This window comes from Protomyctophum parallelum, assembly GCF_964188405.1.
Source record: "Protomyctophum parallelum genome assembly, chromosome: 2".
Lineage (NCBI taxonomy): Eukaryota > Metazoa > Chordata > Actinopteri > Myctophiformes > Myctophidae > Protomyctophum > Protomyctophum parallelum.
The window spans coordinates 32895278-32916087 of record NC_139699.1 but is presented as its reverse complement, the minus strand read 5'-3'; the positions used below and the strand labels follow the sequence as shown (position 1 = coordinate 32916087).

At 42.4% G+C, this 20810-nt stretch overlaps 1 protein-coding gene across 2 annotated transcripts in view; it reads right to left on the bottom strand.

Annotated features, from left to right (window-relative positions):
- Nucleotides 1-1485: 1485 nt before the first annotated feature.
- Nucleotides 1486-20810, bottom strand: part of wdhd1 (WD repeat and HMG-box DNA binding protein 1) — a 40914-nt gene continuing 21589 nt past the window's right edge. For both annotated transcript variants that reach the window (XM_083759018.1, XM_083759019.1), the window contains 12 exons: nucleotides 19716-19853; nucleotides 19037-19193; nucleotides 18383-18497; nucleotides 17552-17683; nucleotides 17180-17406; nucleotides 16803-16942; nucleotides 16621-16677; nucleotides 16463-16494; nucleotides 15403-15573; nucleotides 10958-11112; nucleotides 7458-7593; nucleotides 1486-1876 (listed from right to left, as the gene is read on the bottom strand). In XM_083759018.1, coding sequence (XP_083615144.1) covers nucleotides 1700-1876; nucleotides 7458-7593; nucleotides 10958-11112; nucleotides 15403-15573; nucleotides 16463-16494; nucleotides 16621-16677; nucleotides 16803-16942; nucleotides 17180-17406; nucleotides 17552-17683; nucleotides 18383-18497; nucleotides 19037-19193; nucleotides 19716-19853 — 1637 coding nt within the window. In that variant the 3' untranslated portion in view covers nucleotides 1486-1699. The remainder of the gene's footprint in view (nucleotides 1877-7457; nucleotides 7594-10957; nucleotides 11113-15402; nucleotides 15574-16462; nucleotides 16495-16620; nucleotides 16678-16802; nucleotides 16943-17179; nucleotides 17407-17551; nucleotides 17684-18382; nucleotides 18498-19036; nucleotides 19194-19715; nucleotides 19854-20810) is intronic.

Genomic DNA, 20810 nt, shown 5'->3' with positions numbered 1-20810 from the left:
CGTCATATTCAGCTGAGTGACTCACACAGTAGAGATCTAAGAGTAGAGTAGATCAAGGCAGATTTGTTTAAATATTTAACATTTTTTTTACCACTTTCACCCTGGCTCCCTGATTTTTGGACAAAATAAATAAATACATCATCTTCGGAAATATCAGTTTTACAATTAATCTTAATTGCTTTGTCAAGTCAAGTTTATTTATAGCACGTTTAAAACAGCTGCAAGAATAGTTAGACCCAAGTCCATTACAATAATAAAACCTATAACCTATGGCTCAAGAGGTAGAGCAGGTCGTCCAATGATCCATGGGTCGGTGGTTCGAATCCCGGCTCCTCATGTCTACATGTCGAAGTGTCCTTGGGAAAGACACTGAACCCCAAATTGGTCCCGATGTTCTGGTTGGTATACCTTGCATGGCTTCCGCCTCAATCGGTGTGTGTGTGTGAATGGGTGAATGTAATGCACAGTCTATGTAAAGCACCTTGGATAAAGGCGCTATATAAATGCACCATTTACATACCTGTAATCAGAAAACAAAAAATAATGACCTCAAACTGTGTTAAAAGAAAAAAGGTGGGTCTTTTGATTGCATGGATTTAAATTTAAGCCTCACATATGTAACTTGTTTTAATGAATAAAATGTAGGCAAATTTTGTCCAATCTGTATGGTAGAGTATAATACTACAATATAATAACTTATACAATTGTAGTGGTTGCATTTAGTATTCCTGCTCTTCTATTGAGACATTGAGTAAAGGTCGCGTCTCACCTAGAAATAAAGTCCAAGCGGGAAGCACGCACATCTCAAAAATCACACTTGTGGAGTGAGGCTTGGCTGCCACATGACGTCACACATGAAAGCCAGACGTTGAAGGAGGGGCTGCTAGCGGCTAGCGCCCGTCAAAAATACAGGTGCTGAACAAAATGCGTACAATGAAGGAGGAAGGGAGTTCACACACTGGTCTGTACTAGCTGCTCCAAAAGCAATTTGACATGTCTCACCTAGACACAGGCTGACACAAATGGTGTTTTTCTTTGAGGTCAGGATTGAGATTGTTGGGCCAGGTCCACCACCCAGACCATACGTTGCCCTAGCCTAGACCTTTAAAAAAACAAAATGCAACATTTTGAACTCAATTAAAAAATGGTAACCAATTAAGACATTTTCTCATTTCTTGGTTCCAGTTTAATATAAGCAGCTGAATTTTGGACCATCTGTAGACAGGAGATGGTGGACTGGTTCACTCCCAGCAGTCCAAAGTAATCAAGAGGAGATCAAATTATTTTGTTCTTAGTTCAACAATTACTTTAATAAAAAAGAAGACATGTACAGGGACAGGTACAAAAATAAATGGTACAATAAACAGATGAAGATTTCAGCAGATTAGCCCAATGACCATTGTTCACATTTGCAACTGAACAATTCAACCACATGAATCCACTTAATATAGGCTATATAGCATATGTAGCATGTCATACAGGCTACTAAATACGCAATGCAGGGAAGGGCTTACATTGCTCTCCTGAAATCGTGATCTTAAAATAGCGTTAAAGTGGAATGTGATGCTCGGACCCCCTGAAACCCACTCAAGGACCTACTTTGAGAACCACTGACCAAGGTCTTGTGCTACCCAACTAGAAAGGTGCAAATAATAGAGCACAAATTAAATTATCTTACATAGTAAATTATTAGCTTTTGTTAATATTTGAATGCAAATGCCGACAGCTTGGCTGAGGTATCCAGGGACTTCTTTTTCTTGGCATTACTGTCATCCGTTTCCACCTCCATGTTATCATTCTCTGCGCCTCCATCCCTCTTTCTCTTCTTCAAATCCGTATCTCCGGCCTGAGGACCTTTGGCTCTCTCTGTCCATGTCTAAAGGACAAAGTAGGTGACGGAAGGAAAGGAGATTGACAGAAATTATTCACTTTACCGAATCAATGACGACCAACAAATGTATATATATTTAGATTTTTTTTTATAATACTCACACTCGTGTGCCAATCAAATCATCACATTCCATGCTACAAACACACAAAGCTGTGCATAGGAGGGGGTCAAAAAGGCAAAATGGCCGATGTTCTACTGTGCCGACCCTACTCACCAAACACCCACATGATGGCCAAACACAAATGCACACACTCGCTCAGCCATGCAGTTGGAAATTGCATCCTGTCATGTATAATCACTATTGACAGGCTCCATCCCTCTGTTTGGCCTGCTGGCTCTTATCCTCCCCCGAGCTAAGACAAAAGGAAGCGTTTTCCTGTAACGTAATGGAGCTGGGATGACTCATCAGTGGTCGGCGTGAAGACGACTAGCAACAGTCAGTGCCTGAGCCTCCACTCTGCCCTCAAATGCCCACCCACCACCTCAACAGTCAGGGCCTGAGCCTCCACTCTGCCCTCAAATGCCCACCCCACACCTCAACAACTGCATTTGAAGCCCATCTATTAACCCCATGCAGAACATTCACACACGCTACTGTAGGATCGTGATTTGATACCAGATATTTCATGACCCCAATCAATCTGTACTGCAAAATCCTTGAACTGTTATGCAACAAGCAGACATCCAACAGCTTGCCCTACGGCCTATGCTGATAACACCGTAGGTCTTTAGAAGCTTGAGCGGGCGATATGGGGGGGGGGGGTCTAATTGATATTGTGACAATATATTATGACTATATTTTTCTTTAAATTAATGCAAACATAAAATAGCTTAAATAGCCGATCTACAAGCTTACAGCATATTGCATCGTGATGCATTGTGAGCTTGTAGACTTTTTGATTTTGTTTATAAATATTTATACCGGTAATAAGACTAAAACCAGGAAAAGATAACAATACAATTCAATTCAATCTTTATTTCAGACCCAAGGGAGATCCCTGTCACAATAAAAACACCACAATAAAAAGAAAAACAACAGAAGAAATACAAAGACTTCCAGTTTCGAGAATACACAGACAAGTGCGCCAATGGTCCCACAGTCTAGAGAACCTGACAGAACTACGTATAGGGTTAGTTAACTTATGACAGCAATGATGTTATTTACTCATTACTGACTAGGATGACCTACACATATGTAAGATGCAGCAGAGCATGTGGGTACCCCAACACTAACAAACATCTGGCTTGCAATTGAGCTCCTTGGAGCTCTCAGCAGCAGAATCCTTACAGTCATAAACCATTGTGAGTCGGCTGATGCTACCTTGTTTGTAGCGACACCACAGGTGTGTCGTATACAGCCTCACAGGGGTGTACAGAAAGATCTAAAGAGTGAAATCTTCACAGATACTGAGAACATGCTAAATGTGCGACACAGCATGTTCCCTTAAGCATATAGCTTCCGACAATGTCTATATACATCCTCGTCATCAGAATGGTAATTTTAGATGATATGGCCCAAATATTTTGTCACAGCAATGACATGTTGATAGATTGCTCAGCCCTATTTTAGAGCATTCTTTTCTTTGATGGCCAGTCCGATGGCTAGGATAGGCAAGGCAAGAACAGCATTCCAGCACTAAAGGTATTATGACATGATTTATAACATAATTTTAACAACATTAAAAGTCTTGGCCATGGTCCTTCAAACGTGTCTAAAAAGTTTGAACACTCAACTCCACTCCAGTATTTCTTGACACGAGTTTTTGTGCATGTGTAAAGTTCATCCTGAGAAGCCATGGAAAAACACATTATTTTAGCCTGTAGATGTCGGTAATTCCCCCTTTCCTGTCAACCCAAGATGCGCTTCTTTGACAACGTGGTAGGAACGTCGTCAAAAATAAAAGAGTCATCTAGGCCAGTTGGTATCCAGTGTAAGGACTTGTGTTGATTGACACAGCCAACAACAGAGCAGATTGATTTTTCTCTAGAAGCCATTATTAGTAAGTATTACAAAGAAACAAAGTCGCGATCACAATGAGGAAGCGGAGAAGAGAGGGTAGGCACTAGGCAGGGAGCAGAGGGGAGGGGGCGGAGGTTTAGCGGAGATCTACGTATATCTCTGCCGTCCAACCAGATGAGACATTTTTGCATAATTATTCACAAAAGTCCAGACAGCAGAGAATACACTGAATGTTCAAACTTCGTTTTTTTTTGGTGAAATTGATGTCAAGAAAAGCCAAAAAAGCCAAAAAATCTACAAAAATGTGTTTTAAATGTCACAATCCCTTTAAGAGCATCTGACGCTCTAGATAGACAAAAATAAGAATATTTAACGCCAATGTAAAATCAGTCCTGCTTTATGGGGCAGAGACATGGAGAACAACAAAGACCACAACAAATAAAGTGCAAACCTTCATCAATAAATGTCTCAGAAGAATCCTGAACATACACAGATCAGCAATATAGACCTATGGACGAAGACCAAACAACTACCAGCAGCAGATGAAATTGGGCGAAGAATATGGAGATGGATCGGGCACACACTACGCAAACCAGTGTCAAATACTACCAGACAGGCTCTGACTTGGAACCCCCAGGGGAAGAGAAACAGAGGCCGGCCCAAAAACACCTGGCGGGGGGACCTCCAGGCAGACACCAAGAAGCTTGGGATGCACCTGGTCGCAGATAGAAAAGAACGCCAGTGACCTTGAACTCTGTCTGGAGGACCCTTGTCGACGGCCTATACCCTGGAAAGGGTGTCAGGCATAAGTAAGTAAGTTTTCTTTTATGCGAAAACACTAGGCCCGCTGGCACACCACATAGACTAGAGACTATAATGCCTGACAGGCTCAGCGTGTCGCATGTTCGAATCCCAACTTTGCTGCGTGGCACTCCCAGTCCCCCCCCCCCCATTTCCTGTCTATCTCCACTGTGTACCACTGTCTCCATCAATGAAGGCAGAAAAAGCCAGAAAAAGATCTCTAAAAAAAAAGTAGTGTCAGAGGACTGTTAATATTTGAATAATCATTGATTAAAACATTCAAGGACAAAGTTCACTTTTTTTGGCTGTGGTCCTACCAGTATCATTGTTCAGCTAAGACTTTTGGTGAGATTTGTGACTGTAAAATCGATTACTGTAGTTACCATAGCAAACAAAGTACTCAGTAGTCAGAGCTATATCATATAGCCTTTACATATAATTACATAAGATTATTATTAATTACATTGAGTTTTGAGAGGAAATCTTTACACACAAGGCTGTAATAATGACTATTATTCTCTCATGCTCTAAATCAAAATGACCACCCCCCCTCTAAGAGGCCACTGGTCACACACAGTACATATACAACCTGCCTAAATGTCTTCAATTGTCTTGTTGTAGAAGTTTTGTTAAGGAATGTTAAAACAGCCCAAAACTAGAACTGCACTCTGTCGAGTGCATACTTGCTTGTTGCACACTAGTAGGCCATAAATGGCCAACTAGTGCGCAAGCAGAGCGCGCAAGTCCTTTCGACCGCTGTAAACTGTCAAATCTCAGTATCTCTGTGAAGGAACGTTTGAAATGATTAATGTTTAGATGTAACTATTTGCTACCTACCTACTTTATGCATATAAACACCTAGTATTATTAAGTATGGTTCAAGTTTCTATCTATATAAGAAATACTGTTTTATCGTTGTAGATATATTCTGGATCCCTTTTTAGTTTTTCAGAGACAAATAAATCATTGATATGTGTTGATATCCCCCAGCTGTTCCGCCATTTGATGTTTATGCAAGAAAACAGCAAATCTGTGCCTGGTTTGCTGGGACCAAATGACCACAAATGACCATATTTCTTACGTCATCATTAAGAGCTAGTCATACATATACACACCACGTACTCTGGTCCCAGCAGATCAGGCACAATTTGCTATTTTATTTTTACTGATTATGTATATAGTATACGTATGACTAGCTCTAAATGATGACGTAAGAAATATATATAGTATATATATAGTATATAGGCATATACTATATACGTATACATATATACTCTATACTGTATAAAGTGTGTAGTTGTAAGTTGATTAGCGGTATACTGTGGTTACTTTGCGCCAAAAACCGTGACAGCTGTTCCGCCATTTGATGTTTATGCAAGAAAACAGCAAATCTGTGCCTGGTTTGCTGGGACCAAATGACCACAAATTACCATATTTCTTACGTCATCATTAAGAGCTAGTCATACATACACACCACGTACTCTGGTCCCAGCAGATCAGGCACAATTTGCTATTTTATTTTTACTGATTATGTATATAGTATACGCATGACTAGCTCTAAATTATGACGTAAGAGATATGGTCATTTGTGGTAATTTGGTCCCAGCAAAACAGGCACAGATTTGATGTTTTTCTGCATAAACATTGAATTGCGGAACAGCTATCACGACGGAGGAGACCGGGCGAAAACATTACTTGCGCGCTCTGCTTGTGCAAGTAATGAAGTGCATTTTGCCACGGATCAGTGTAACCGACATTCACCTGAATCGTTACTTTTCCAAACCTCATATTCCCCTTTCTCTCCCTCCCTCCCTCACACGGCATCATTAAATCAATGGTCTACTCTATGACATCACCAACCACTTCAAACCACACACACACCCTCTTCGTGTACCATGTGAAGTGCCATCTAGCATTCTCCTGAGTGGTGTTGTATGTGCAGAGTCACAGCTGATGGTTAGCACAGAGCAAGTCCAGGCAATCTGGGACCTAAATCATCTTTGCTGGACGTGGTGAAAAGTGACATGTGTGATGGTGACTAATGCTAATGAAAGGACCGAAGGGGTGTTGGGAAAAATACTGAAGGGAATCCACAGTAAGAACAGGGTTGCTGTCAACGTACTGTCCTTCTCAGTGAAGAACAAAATGATGTTTTTTGGGTCTAGTTTGAAAGTAGACTGACAGGAAATAGGGAGAGAGATGGGGGGGGAAGACACGCGGCAAAGGCCGTCGGGATCGGTACACCCATATCCATGGGTGTATCTCTTTATCCTTTATTGCAGCGTTTCTCAACCACGAGGGCCCAACGCGAAAGAGGGTTGTTGGATGCTCCGACAAGGTCACGGACAAAGAGTTATTCTGACCTGAGATCAGATTCTATAAATGTCTTCTACATCCTGAGTTTTATGAAAAAGCTATGTTTCTATGTCAGTCGTTCTTCGATTTTACAGAAATAGCAGACCTTACAAGCTCGTAGGACGCCACTCGGTGGCGCGCTATGAGCTTGTAGATCTGCTATTTTTCAATAGCTAAAGCGTAACATATTGCTAACACCAAAAAGGGTTCCCGCCCAAAATGGGATAAGAAACATTGTGGTTTCTGACTTCTTGGGCCGGTAGTCGGTACAAAATGTCACACGCCCCAGTACAAGATCGGATCACCAAACAATTTGATTGATACAGTATGTGGTTATGGTACCATACTGTATGTTGCTTCATATTATCACAAACATAACTCCTGTCTCATAGAGGGATAGGTATCATTAGGATTTTTTTGCGATTGTGTGGTTTAAGACTTGTTACATACCAATCGATCCTCTGCCGACAGCGTTCTGAAGCGACTCATGGCTTCCTTAATGACGTCGGTCTCCTCCAGGTCAGGCTGGTCAGCATTAATACTCTTCCTGTTCTCCTCCAGCCACAGCTGGAAGCCTGTCTTTGGCCTGACACTGACACACACACACAGAATGGCAGAAATGGCGATAACAGTTACTGTACAACAATAACTAGAAAAAGTGCCCTTCTGGGCACAGGTCTCCACCAGGATAGGAATGTAGGACATTGCAGCTTGCCTTCATCTGGTGGTTGGATAAAAGGGCAACAAAAGTAAATTATCCACAGATCCGTGCAGTTAGAGGTAAAAACACTTTTCGGCCAGTTATAGCGCCACCTTGAGGCTGAGTTGAAATTGTTCATGTGGCATTTCTTCCTCGGCCTAGTGGGAATGTGCGTGCACAATTTCACGGAAATCACGCGCAGTGTTGTTTTTGGCAGGCATTTTTTTGATTTAGTCAGTCTTAGTCTTTTGGAAAAATGCTTAATTAGTCTTAGTCAGTCTTAGTCATTTGGAAAAATGCTTAATTAGTCTTAGTCAGTCTTAGTCATTTATATCCTTGATAGTTTTAGTCGACGGAAACTCCTAAGGGCTTTAGTCAGTTTTAGTAATTTTAGTAAAAGGTTTTAGTCCATTTTTAGTCCAAAATTTAAAAATGTGTTTAAATAAAATGTCTATAGTTACAGGTATTAATACATTGGCATGATTGGAATCAAGGTTGACAGGTTGTCATTGTCATATGAAGCTATATGATTCCCTGCTTTCATATGACATGAAAAAAATACATTTATAAAAATAAAAATACAATGGCAGTCCCTCAGTCAAATGGTCACAAATATACCGGTATATAACTTCAACTGAGAGTTCAGATGCAAATAATAACATAAAAATAAAATGTATGATAGGCTATTTCATATACCGGTAAAATCTAGGGATGCACCGAAAGGGAAGTTCTTGGCCGAAACCGAATACCTAATATAGGAAACAGTTGGCCGAAAACCGAATACCGAATAGCCGAATACATCTTTGTTGTAAAGCTACCTGATTATGGCAATAGACATGATTATGGCAAAACCCAAATTAAATAATAAACACTTATGCGTCCATTAAAAAACATCTAATTAATTGGAGGCTTCGTGATTAATTAATCTCAATTAATCACATTTTAATCGCATAGGCCTATTTGACCTGAACAGTGAGCTTTTTTTTCTACAGAAGCATAGGCAATAAAACAAGTAGTAATAATAATAGTGATAATAATATTATTTATATAATGCTTCTCTGAGTACTTAGACACTTTTCAAGGAGAACATGAGAAAACAAATAAAAACAACTTTATTAGAGAAAAACTAATACTATGGAATAAAATAAATTAAAGAGTGAGATAGCAATATTCCAGAGGTGGGTTTGAATTTATAGGTAGTGGCATGTCTCTGAATTTTGGGAAGTGCATTTTGACAGGTCTGCCTGTGGACAGTGAAACCCTGAGCATTAAACACAGGCAGACGCAACGATAGTCTATCATTCATTGTTAAAGCTCCAAATGATATTCCCATTCGTCTGTGTCTGCCCGTGTAAACGCAGCAGCAAGTGTGAGGGGTTGGGGAACGGATGGAAAGTACATAGTGTTATTAAGGCGGACTCCTTCTAACTATATGGAAGAAACTAACGTTAGCTCCCATGCTAGCAGTAGCTTCCCTCGTCAGACAACACAACACCACCACATCGGGTGGAAGCTGCTGCCTGATATCACTGCTTGTGCCCGTGGATGGGAAATAAGATTTAAAAGGCTATGGAAGCTTGGATGAAAGCACAGATGTGTGCAATAAAGTTTTGTCATCCCTGTGCATCCCGTCTGCTGCTCCTGTGTTGTGAGTCTGTCGCTGGACGCGCTGCCTGCTGATCATGCAACAGATGCATAGTTAAAGGACAACTTTAGTTTTTTTTCAACCAAGGTTCATGTTATAGGTTGTTATTATAGAAACTAAAAGGTGAGTGTTAATTTTCTTTCATTTGCTGCTTTCTTTTGTTTTGGGGATTTTAGCAGTTTTTGACAGGGGGGCGGGGGCATTCGAGCATGGGGCTAAATATGTATTTTTTTACAAAATATTATGGCGATTAATTTTTTTATTATTTACTACAGTCCTAATAAACCCCAAGAAATTACATCTGATCACAAAAGATCACTGGATCTATTGAATGTGACAAACTGACATATTCAGCCTATACACACAGTATAAGCCTTCCCCCAGTAGGCTACCTGACAATTCAGTAGATCCTGTGATCTTCTGTGGCCAGATGTAATTACCTGGGGTTTATTAGGACTATAGTAAATAATACAAAAATAAATCACCATAAAATGTTGTAAAAAAATACATATTTAGCCCCATGCTCGAATGCCCCCGCCCCCCTGTCAAAAAGAGCTAAAATCCCTAAAACGAAAGAAAGCAGCAAATGAAAAAAAAATTAAGACTCATCTTTTACTTTCTCTAATAACAACCTAAAACATGAACCTTGGTTGAAAAAAACTAAAGTTGTCCTTTAAAGAGCGTCATAAGCATGCGCCCTTCCTGCGCTGGAAGTAGCAGATCTACAAGTTATCTACCCGTCGCAATGCACAGCGCTTTGGGCTTGTACATCTGTGATTTTCCCGCAGTTTATTTGAATTATATCGATTCACAACTTTAGGACCCCTACAAACTTTGTTCGTCAATCCACTAACATTTTCGTCTAGCCTCGTCTTGTCAACAATAACACACACACGTCTCGTCATCGTCATCAAACAGAGCTACGGTATTTAGCTCCTCAGCGTCAGTCTTGGCCCGAATTATTTTAGTGTCGTTCGTTTTAGTCCGTCTTAGTCCTGGAAAAAGGGGCGTTGACGTCGTCATTTACGTTATCGTCAGTCCTGACGAAAACAACACTGATCACGCGATGTGTTCATGATTTGCAGCATTTTGTTTGAAACTGAGCACTCCTGTGAACTTTGGAAGCCAATCTTAACCAATCAGGATGGAGTCTGAGAAATCTGAAAGACCGGTTTCGTTGAATGGCTCTAGAGAGACTGTGTACCAATTTGCGTGATGTTTGGACAGAATCTGTAGGTGTACTGTGCAAAAACTTGTTTTGCACAAAGCGGCCTCCTGGTGGCGCACTGGCGCTATAACAAGCCGTTCTGGAAAGTTTGGGGCAGAGGTTCATCGTTGGCATCCAGGGAGTGTGTGTGTGCAAAATTTGGCATCGACCGGGTTAACGGTGGCCGAGATTAGCTGCTCACGGACACACACACACACACACGGACGGACGGACGGACGGACGGACACACGGACGGACGGACGGACGGAGTGCAAAACATACTCTTCCCCCCATGCCTTCGGCCTGGTGGAGACAATAACTATGGTCACATATTACATTAATATGAAAAACGGACTGGCCATTTTCTGATAATATTGTGCCGGCCAATAATGACTTACTTCCTGTTTTCACCGTTATCCGCTGTCGGGGCAGGAGGCGGGACCTCTGCTCGCTTCGGCATATCGGCGGGCAGCTCAGAGTTCTCCCGAGGCTTCTTATTGGCTGCCTTAGGTGCAATCTTAGATGCTGTCATGTGTAGCAGTGTGGTCTGAGTCTGGAGGAAACGAAGTAAAGTTGATCAGCATACAATCGGACTGATTTAAAGACCCACTCTCGTTTGAAATGTTTGATCAATAATCATGCCCCTGTCAAGTATTTTTCTCACCCAAAAAAACATCTACCGGTATATAAAAATGAGTTTTATAGCACCTTGAACTTGGCTCTGTCTGTGCCCTCAACAATTACAGGATCTATTAATTATGCTACGCCTGCAGGAACAACCCCTCATGAATATGCTAATGTACCACATCCCTGGAAACATGTACACCCCCCCAAAAAAATAATAAAAAAAAAATAATGTATAAATTAATTGCAATGTAAATATTGTAACATTGTTTTTCCATAAGGTTGTGTTCTGTGCAAACTTTACTAGAATAACAGCAGTGCACGTCTGAAGACATGTCATGTTGTTACATTGGCCATTGACTGAGCCTAGAGAAGGAAAGCTGGACCTGGATTTCTACACAATCTCAGCAGACAACACACACACGCACGTGTTATATTGTTATACAACTAGATGGCTTGGCAGAATCTAGTTAGCATTCAGATCTGCCAACTACAGTCTTTCACGTGCTTTTGTTTACTTCCTAGTAGCTTTACTCCTGTCATGTGGGTGGATCTGTTGTCCAATCAGAGGCTGAATAGCCAGAAACATTATGCAGCCCAACCCATTGCAGCAAAGCAAAGCAAAGTTACTATGTTTACCCAGGGTAACTGGACTAAGCTCAAGAACTTGTTTACAGCCAGGCCCTGCTCATAGAACATTTCATGGTAGGGGTTCAATGCCTTGCTCAAGGGCACTTCAGCCACCATGATGTGCTCTATGTATATTCAAGCCTTTGAAGAGGACGTGATTGGCGTGTCCCTGATGATGTGACATGATAACCGAGTCAGGTGTTAAGGCCAGTTTTGAAGGCCAGTGAAACATTAAGGCTTTAGAGAAAAGCAGAGTGGGTTTTCATAGATATAGATACTCAAAAAACATGAGTGGAGTGAGCCTTTAATGTGTTTTTCAAGCATGCCCATGAAAATGCTGGAAGTTTCTTGTGCTCTTCTCAAACACCTGCAGCGTTAATATACCGTTTTACTTCTAAAATCTGGTTTTCAATTAGAGCCTCATTGTACATTTATTGAACAGAGAATTATCTAAGAATTTAACAAAATTGTGTGTAACATCTGCAGTAAGCCAAATTGTACTGCAATTTCAGATTTCACAGTAAATAAGTGGTCTCTATCCAGTTAGTTATTGGTTCGCCCAGCCCAATGTCATGTTTTAATAAATATAATTTAGGAAGTGAGGGAATGAGGACCAGGAAAAAAAAGTTTAATTTAATACAATAAAACTAGGGAAGTCTGCACACTGTTCTGTCTAGAAAAAGTATTAATTTAATTTAATTTAAGTCGACAATGTTTCGACCCATGTGGGTCTTCATCAGGTCTCAGAACTCTCACAATACGTCTAGAAGTATCATCAACACCTCAGTAACCTCAGGCTGCCCTCAAGTCAGCCAGAGTAACACCACTCCTCAAGAAACCAACCCTTGACCCCTCAGATGTCAAGAACTACAGACCGGTATTACTCCTTTCATTTATTTCTAAAACCATTGAACGTGTTGTCTCCAACCAGCTCTCTCTCCATCTCTCACAGAACAACCTGCTGGATCCCAACCAGTCCGGATTCAAGAAAGCCCACTCCACAGAAACTGCCCTGCTGGCAGTCACAGAAGCACTACATGCTGCCCAAGCTGCTTCCCACTCTGCAGTACTGATTCTCCTAGACCTATCGGCAGCATTTGACACAGTGAACCACCAGCTGCTCCTAGACACCCTAGCGCATATATGTCAAACTCAAGGCCCGGGGGCCAAATCAGGCCCGTGAATGAATTATCTTTGGCCCGCGGGATGATATTTAATTAGTATTAGAACTGGCCCTCTGGTATATTGCACGGACCACCACAATACTACAAGTCCCACAATGCACTGCGAGTGCATTGTCACGTATCGAGGGCCCGCAAGCGCAAGCATGCGTCTTCTCTTCACTATTGATCAGCAGTGAAAGTATATCACTTGTGGTCGACTTTCAGCTACCCCTCTACACAAAAATGGCCCGTGTGTTGAAACACAGTCCGGCCCTCGACTTGTACCAATTTCTTTATTTTGGCCCACTGTGTATTTGAGTTTGACATCCCTGCCCTAGCGGATCTAGGCATCGGTGGAACGGCACTAAAGTGGTTCTCCTCCTACCTCACCGACCGGACCTACCAGGTTTCCTGGAAAGGTCTGTTATCATCCCCCCGAACCCTCCAAACTGGGGTCCCACAGGGATCTGTACTTGGTCCCCTCCTTTTCTCACTGTACACTAAATCCCTTGGCACTATCATCTCTGCTCACAATATATCTTATCACTGCTACCCCGATGACACACAACTGTTTCTATCCTTCCCCCTCTCTGCCACTCAGGTGGAAGAGCGCATCACTGCATGCCTGGCTGACATCTCACAGTGGATGTCCTCCAACCACCTCAAGCTGAACCCAGACAAGACTGAGCTTCTCTTCTTCCCAGCTAAGTCCTGCCCTATGCGGGAGCTAACTATTTCCGTAGACAACGCCCTGGTAACGTCTGTCCCAACAGCCAGGAATCTTGGTGTTGTCCTGGACAGTCAGCTCTCGTTCAAAACTCACATCACAGCTGTCACTCGATCCTGTAGGTTCACACTCTATAACATACGACCGTTCATCACCCAGGAATCAGCCCAGCTCCTAATCCAGACAACAGTCTTGTCAAAACTCGACTATTGTAACTCCCTCCTTACTGGCCTACCAGCATGCGCACTTAAGCCTCTCCAGCTGATCCAAAATGCCGCAGCTCGCTTGGTCTTCAACCAGCCAAAATTCTCACATGTCTCCCCCCTGCTCCACTCCATCCACTGGCTCCCGGTCGCTGCCCGCACAGAATATAAAACTCTGATGCTGGCATTCAAAGCAACCAAAGGTATGGCTCCCCCATATTTTTCAAGTATGATTGAACCCTACAAACCCTCCCGCGCACTCAGATCAGCCAACGCAGGGAAGCTGGAAGTACCCTCACTAAAAACATCGGGGCAACACTCCACACGTCCCAGACTCTTCTCCCTTCTGGCTCCAAAACTGTGGAGTGCACTTCCCATTGCAGTCAGAACTGCAGCATCACTCCCAATCTTCCGCCGTAGTCTGAACCTTTTCAGACTAGTCAGGTTCGGTGAGGCCCGGTCGTGCTGTCTCACCCCCCGGCCCGGCCCAATGTTGTTCCGCCTCTGATTGTCAACACATGCTGAGTTGACAAAGATTGACAGATTGATTAGGCTGTGGAAGTACTCACACTACTACTACTTTAGTGTGGATTTATTGGTATTGGCAATTTAAGGACAGGAGGAGGAGGAGGAGGAGGTGATCAAGCAGCTCCACAAGACCACAACGTTACATTGGTAGGCTCAAGGCTGCATTTTTTCCCTTTTTTTTCTCTCGAGGGTGCATGGGATGATGGGAGCCCCTTCAGCAGGCTAGGGAGCCCCGCTCAGGTTAGCGGAAAATGACCGCGGGGCACGGGTTGCCAGGTTTTTTTATAAGTTAAAAAATAAATAATAATAATAATAATATTTTTTTTAATAAAAATATTTTAAAAGATCGGGATCGGAATCGGCCGATCTTTAAAAAAAAGATCGGTGATCGGGCCCCAAAAACGTGATCGGAGCATCCCTAATTATATAGATATTCCACTGTTACTTTCTTAGCTTACGCATGTTTCATGATAAATGCTTTTATGTGATGTATTCCCATGCTTTTGTTCTTGCTTAATGTAAGTCGCTCTGGATTAAGAGCGTCTGCTAAATGCCTAAATTGTAAATTGAAGTATATATATGCACGATCATTCTGTTTTTCAGAAGCGAACACTCCAAGAGTACACATTTAGGGGGGGGGAAGCCCAAGGGCTTCCCCCTTATCCATAAACTTCATTGCCTTTTTTTTTTACTATTTTGAAAAACATTTTTGAAAAGTTCAACTAGCCAATCTACATTGACACGTTGTGAGCTTGTAGACTGGCCATTTTAACATAGTCAAAATGGCCATAGTCAAAATAGTAAAAAAAAAAAGAAAAAAAAAAGGTAAATAAGTTTAGGGATAATGGGTTTAGCGGTGACGAAAGTGGAGCCCTAAGTGCCCAACCCTGCTGCTGCTGGTGTGTGTGTGTGTGTGTGTGTGTGTTTACTGTAAAACCCTTGAGTGCTTGAGAGACTGAAAGTCATACCTTTGTCTTGGATTTGGGTGCCAGGGGTTTAAGGATGGGGCTTTTGTTCTGCTTTCCTGCAGATCTGCTGAGAGGAACAGGCTTCCTTGCTGAGGTCATGCTGTCCAGCACATTGGTCACTCTGGACACTGGTTGACCACATGAAGGTGAGGGCTTCCCTGAGCCCATAACCTGCACACATCACCTCACATTAAGAAACCTTTCATTTTTTTATGGCATGACTCCGTAGGAAGTCATCTACTATTGTGTGTGTGTGTGTGTGTGTTTATCTGAATGTATTATATATATATTTTTTTTTAAGATATTTTTTTGCGGCTTACGCCTTTTATTGGTTTTTTGAAGGGACAGACAGTAGGCTGACAGGAAACGGGAGAGAGATGGGGGGAAGACATGCAGTAAAGGCCGTGTCAGGCTCGGGAGTCGAACCCGCGGCACACTGCGACTGGATTACCAGTCGGGTGCCCAGACGGTTACGCCACCGCCTGGGCCTATCTGAATGTATTTAGCTATGCTTTCAATGTCAAGCCTTTATTACTAAAAGCCTTTATTACTAAAGTAAAGCATCTTTGGGTATTAGAAAAGTGCTATACAAGTCCCAGGTATTATTATTATTATTTATTGGACCCAGTCTTGATTTTCTTTTAAAGAGTAGCCAATAATTTGGCTATAAATTCCATGTATTGTAGTGTACCACCCTTTATCCCTAATGGGTTACCACGGTGAAAGTAGCCCCTCCGTCCTATTGTTCCCCGTTCAACACTCCTGCTGACAGGCACCATCCCAGTCCGTAGGTGGCGGTGCAGTGACAAACATTCCCCCTCCTTGCCCCAGTGTTCCCTCCCATGAACATGGTGAGCAGTGCCCCGGTTTGGATTCATATTGTAAACAAGGCCTGTCGAGGCTCCGTTCAGCTTTCAAGGATAATACTACTTCCGGTAGACTGGAAATGTGCAAGGCGCAAGCAGCAGCAGCAGCAATGCAAGTGTTCAGTCAAAACGTCCTAACGAAGATACTGTAGCGTCAAACCATCGGTTGCGTTTGTACATTAAATATAACTCACCTTGAAAGGATTAGCTCGTCCCTCTTTGCTTACTGCAAAACAAATATATAAATATACAAAGTCTTTAATGACAATTGTCTGTGGTTAAGGTCAGGTTGATGTGTATTAAGATATGTACAACTAGTCTATCGTCAGCCGGTAAGCTAATGTTTACTCACTGGGTTTCAGGACTGGCTTTTCAGGCGACACTGCTCCTTTTGCAAATGGATTCAGACCTACGTGGTTGTGAGAAAATATCAGAAGATAAAAACACACACATACAATCAATGCAGCAGAGTATAATCAACAGAAGATTTTGATGATGTTGGACTGAGGGATATTATGCAGGGTTACGACTTACGCTTCCCGTTTTCTGCAGCCGCCTCCTCCTGCACCGTCTCCATCTCTCCTTCGTCCTCCATTTCATCTCCACATTCTTCCTCGTCATTAGTGTGTTTCATGTTGTGATAGACACTTGCGCTCCTTCCATGTTGACCATGTCTGTCCAAAACAAAAGTCAATGGATGTCAATAGTGCATGATATTGGCAACAACTGGTTTCAATACAGTGGGAGAAATGCGTACAAACTGTACATTGTTCTAATATCCCATTCTGGGCGGGAACGCCTTTTGGTGTTTTATCCCTTCAGGACGGGAACCCCTTTTGGGGTTCTAATTGCCATGTACAGTATATTGGCAGCATAACATTTTTGTAACTTTTGTTACTTTGTAACTTTACCCAGAGTTCCGCCGGGCGGATGTATACTCAGGCTCCTCTTCCTGCTCGCCGGGCCCTTCCTCTTCCTGGAGCTGGTTGGCCTTCTCCAGAGCGAGTTCGCTGAGGCGCTGAGCGAGGACCATGCGTCTGGAGCGCGAGGCGTAGCGCATGGCCAGCGTCACCACATTCTGGGTCATCATCTCAGCCAGCTCCACACAGCGGAACTCCCGCTCTAGCTTACAGGACAACTGGAGTAACACAAGCACAGACGAGGGGTGTAGGAACACTGCACTGTTATTTAAAAGTCTGAATTGTCCCAGCAGGCAGCAAATGACAATTTACATAGACCACTTTGTAATGTATCGTCCCAATATAGGGTTTTCCCTCACTCACAGCAAACATCTTCATAAGCAGCTCCTGCTGTTGTTTCTGAGTCTGGCTCTGTCCCTCCTCGTCGATCTCATAACCACTGGAGGATAAGAAGCTGTAGTGATTTTGGAAGAGTACCGAACGCCAGTATTGCTCCTGGAGAATGAAGACAAACACAGAATTGGACAAGAAAGAAGCACAAACCTACCCCAAGAAGGCATGCCATACCTCCTTCCATCTGTCTGTGGCATATTATGCATTGTCGTTTTGCCTAGAAAACACCCCTTGATGTGAAGTCAATGAAGTAGTAGTTGTGTGCGGAAAAGGCACAGGGACAATGGGGAGAAAATGGTGGCATTTACTCACAACCCATGATGACAATGGGTTCCAATTATAGCCTGGAGGGATGGTGGGTCTGATATTATTAATTCATAAAAATAACAGTCAATAACTATGTTATATGTTCGGCAAGAGAGTTCCTTGGCCTAGTGGCAACACACACGATCAGTGTACTAGTTTAACCCATTTTGGTGTTAGCATTGTAATGCTTTAGCTATTGAAAAATAGCAGATCTACAAGCTCATAGCGCGTCACCGAGTGGCGCGCTATGAGCTTGTAGGTCTGCTATTTTTGAAAAATCGAAGAACGACTGACATAGAAACATAGCTTTTTCAGAAAACTGTCAGGATGTAGAAGACATTTTTAGAATCTGATCTCAGGTCAGAATGGGTTAAAAAGACACCAGTACTAGTAAACTGATGGGGGTGAAAACACAATCTCAATTAGCAGAGTGTAGAACAGAATGGAAGAGCTGGTTAGCTGTCTGAGGTGTAGTGGCTCCAGAGCAGGCCTTACCTCCATCTGTCCCTTCTCTGTGGTGGTCTGACAGACGGGCAGGTTGAAGGGCAGGACGGCTACAGCGGGTCTGGGCAGGGTAGGGGGGTACCTGGAGCCTTTACACGGGATACACCTGGACAGTCCAGAGAGAGACCAGCTTCAGCACAATAAACTAAAACACTATTATGAGTCATGACTGAACGGAGGCTTCGATTTGAAAGACATGTTAAGAATAAAACAACTTCAATGATTACAGCCATGTCAAATGTCTATGTTTTACATCAAACAAAAATACATACAGATGCTGGAAGGACCTGTAATAAGCCAAGTGTTCATGGCCTTTCATAGACAGTTTAGGGGAGTCTTACAGAAAACGGCATGAGAGTGCAAAAGGGATCACCTCAATAAACATTATATATAAATTATGTTGAATGTATCTAAGTTTAGGTCAGCCCAACCTCCGAGAGGATCAAAAACAAACATCATTTAGAAAATGCTGCCACCAGGAAGTAAAGGGCTGTGGTTTCCACATTCATGTATATTAATCCTGTGAATCAAACTTTAGTCTTACAACATGTATACACAGGTAGAGACTGTTTAAGTTAAACGGTAAATGGACGGAGCAGCACGGAACCTGAGATTAAGACCACGGGGGAGCAGCGGAACCTTTACCTGAGCTGCTCTGGGTTCTCGTGAGCTCCCACCACCCAGTAGTGATCCGACTTGCCCTTGCAGTGATCCCTGGTGTTACATACAGGTGTCCACATGTTTCCCAGGGAGCGGTTTAGCAGCCGCACCACCCCCTCGGAGTCTACGTAACACGGGGTACCTATAAGATAAGAAAGACACAATCAGCGTGTGATCCTAAACTGGAGGAATGACGGATACAAACACCTATTTTACCCGTCTAACTGTCAACCGACATTGCGAATTTTGCAGATAAAAGTAGCTGTGCATCGATTCAAAATGGTGTGGTTTTATGACGGATGCAATTAGGTACTACCCACGCCACGACACACCATGTAAGTGAGAGCAAACCAGCAGCTTTCTTCAGCACATGCCAGACAAGAGTAGCAGGTGGTCTCCATAGTTTACTTGTCAAAGACTACATTTTGCTTCCGGCAGGTGTAATAAATAGTACATTTAATCTCATATTAACGGTTAATGAATGGTTAATGAGTAGCCTCTCAGAATATATATTTTTTCTAAATTAGCATTCCTGGAAGAGAATGAACCTTCTCATTCATTGTGACCTGCCAGACAAGAAGCATGCTGTCCAAATGTGTAGACATTGAACTAGTTTACTCTGGACTAAAGCACCAACATCATGGTGGATATTTGTCATACTGACCCTCGGCAGTGAAGCCCAGCCAGGACAGATGAGATCTACGTGACAATGGGAGTGGCTCGCCGTTGATGATCTGCCTCTTTCTTTGACCCAACTGTAACAGCTGGACCCCCAGGGCCTGTTCCCCATCAAAACCTGTAGCTAAGAACACAAAACATCTATGTACTGCATATATACTGTACATGCGTTTCCCAATGTTACTGGTTATTATCCCATTTTGACCTGAGATCAGATTCTAAAAGTGTCTTCTACATCTTGACAGTTTTCTGAAAAAGCTATGTTTCTGTCAGTGGTTCTTCGATTTTTCAAAAATAGCAGACCTACAAGCTCGTAGCGCGCCACTCAGTGGCGCGCTATGAGCTTGTAGATCTGCTCTTTTTCAATAGCTAAAGCATAACACGATGCCAACACCAAAAGCGGTTCCCGCCCAAATGGGTTATACATTTATTTCCCTTTTGTATATGTCCAGCTTTGACACTCTGTGTAAACTCAAACATTGAAGACAAAAGTGTGTAAACACAAACATTTAAGACAAAAGTGAGGACGCAAATTGTGATTGGCCAGAATGAGATGATGTATGATGACGTATGATGATAAGAGCACACAACACTGTGATTTCTTTAATAACAATTATTAGCGGATGATATCTAGTGGATTGAATCATTAGCTTTGTTAAGTTAATGCATTAATACAGACATTGTGAGCATTTATACATTTAGGTAAGTGTGTATGTAGTGTCTAGAATCTGAATAATGTTAACTGCCTGTATGTTTCCACATTATATTCTCTGTCAGGTTGGTGGCGCATAACACTTAAGACAGAAATATTTCCAAATGTTTTCTCAAAACATAAAATAAATACTACAGACAAGTACTGTACACTTCAGACTACAGTACAGACGCATATCTAGATTACTCTATGGAAGGAAACAAGGAAAATTAAGGGTTTACACAGTATTATATAACCTATAACCTAATGGAGTAATGGTTAGTTACACAAACTGTGTACAAAGAGGCTCTACGCACACCAAAGTCCTTGTGGCGGTGCCGGCACACGGGAGAAAACTGTAGAGGAGATCTTGAATAAACAAGAAGGTGA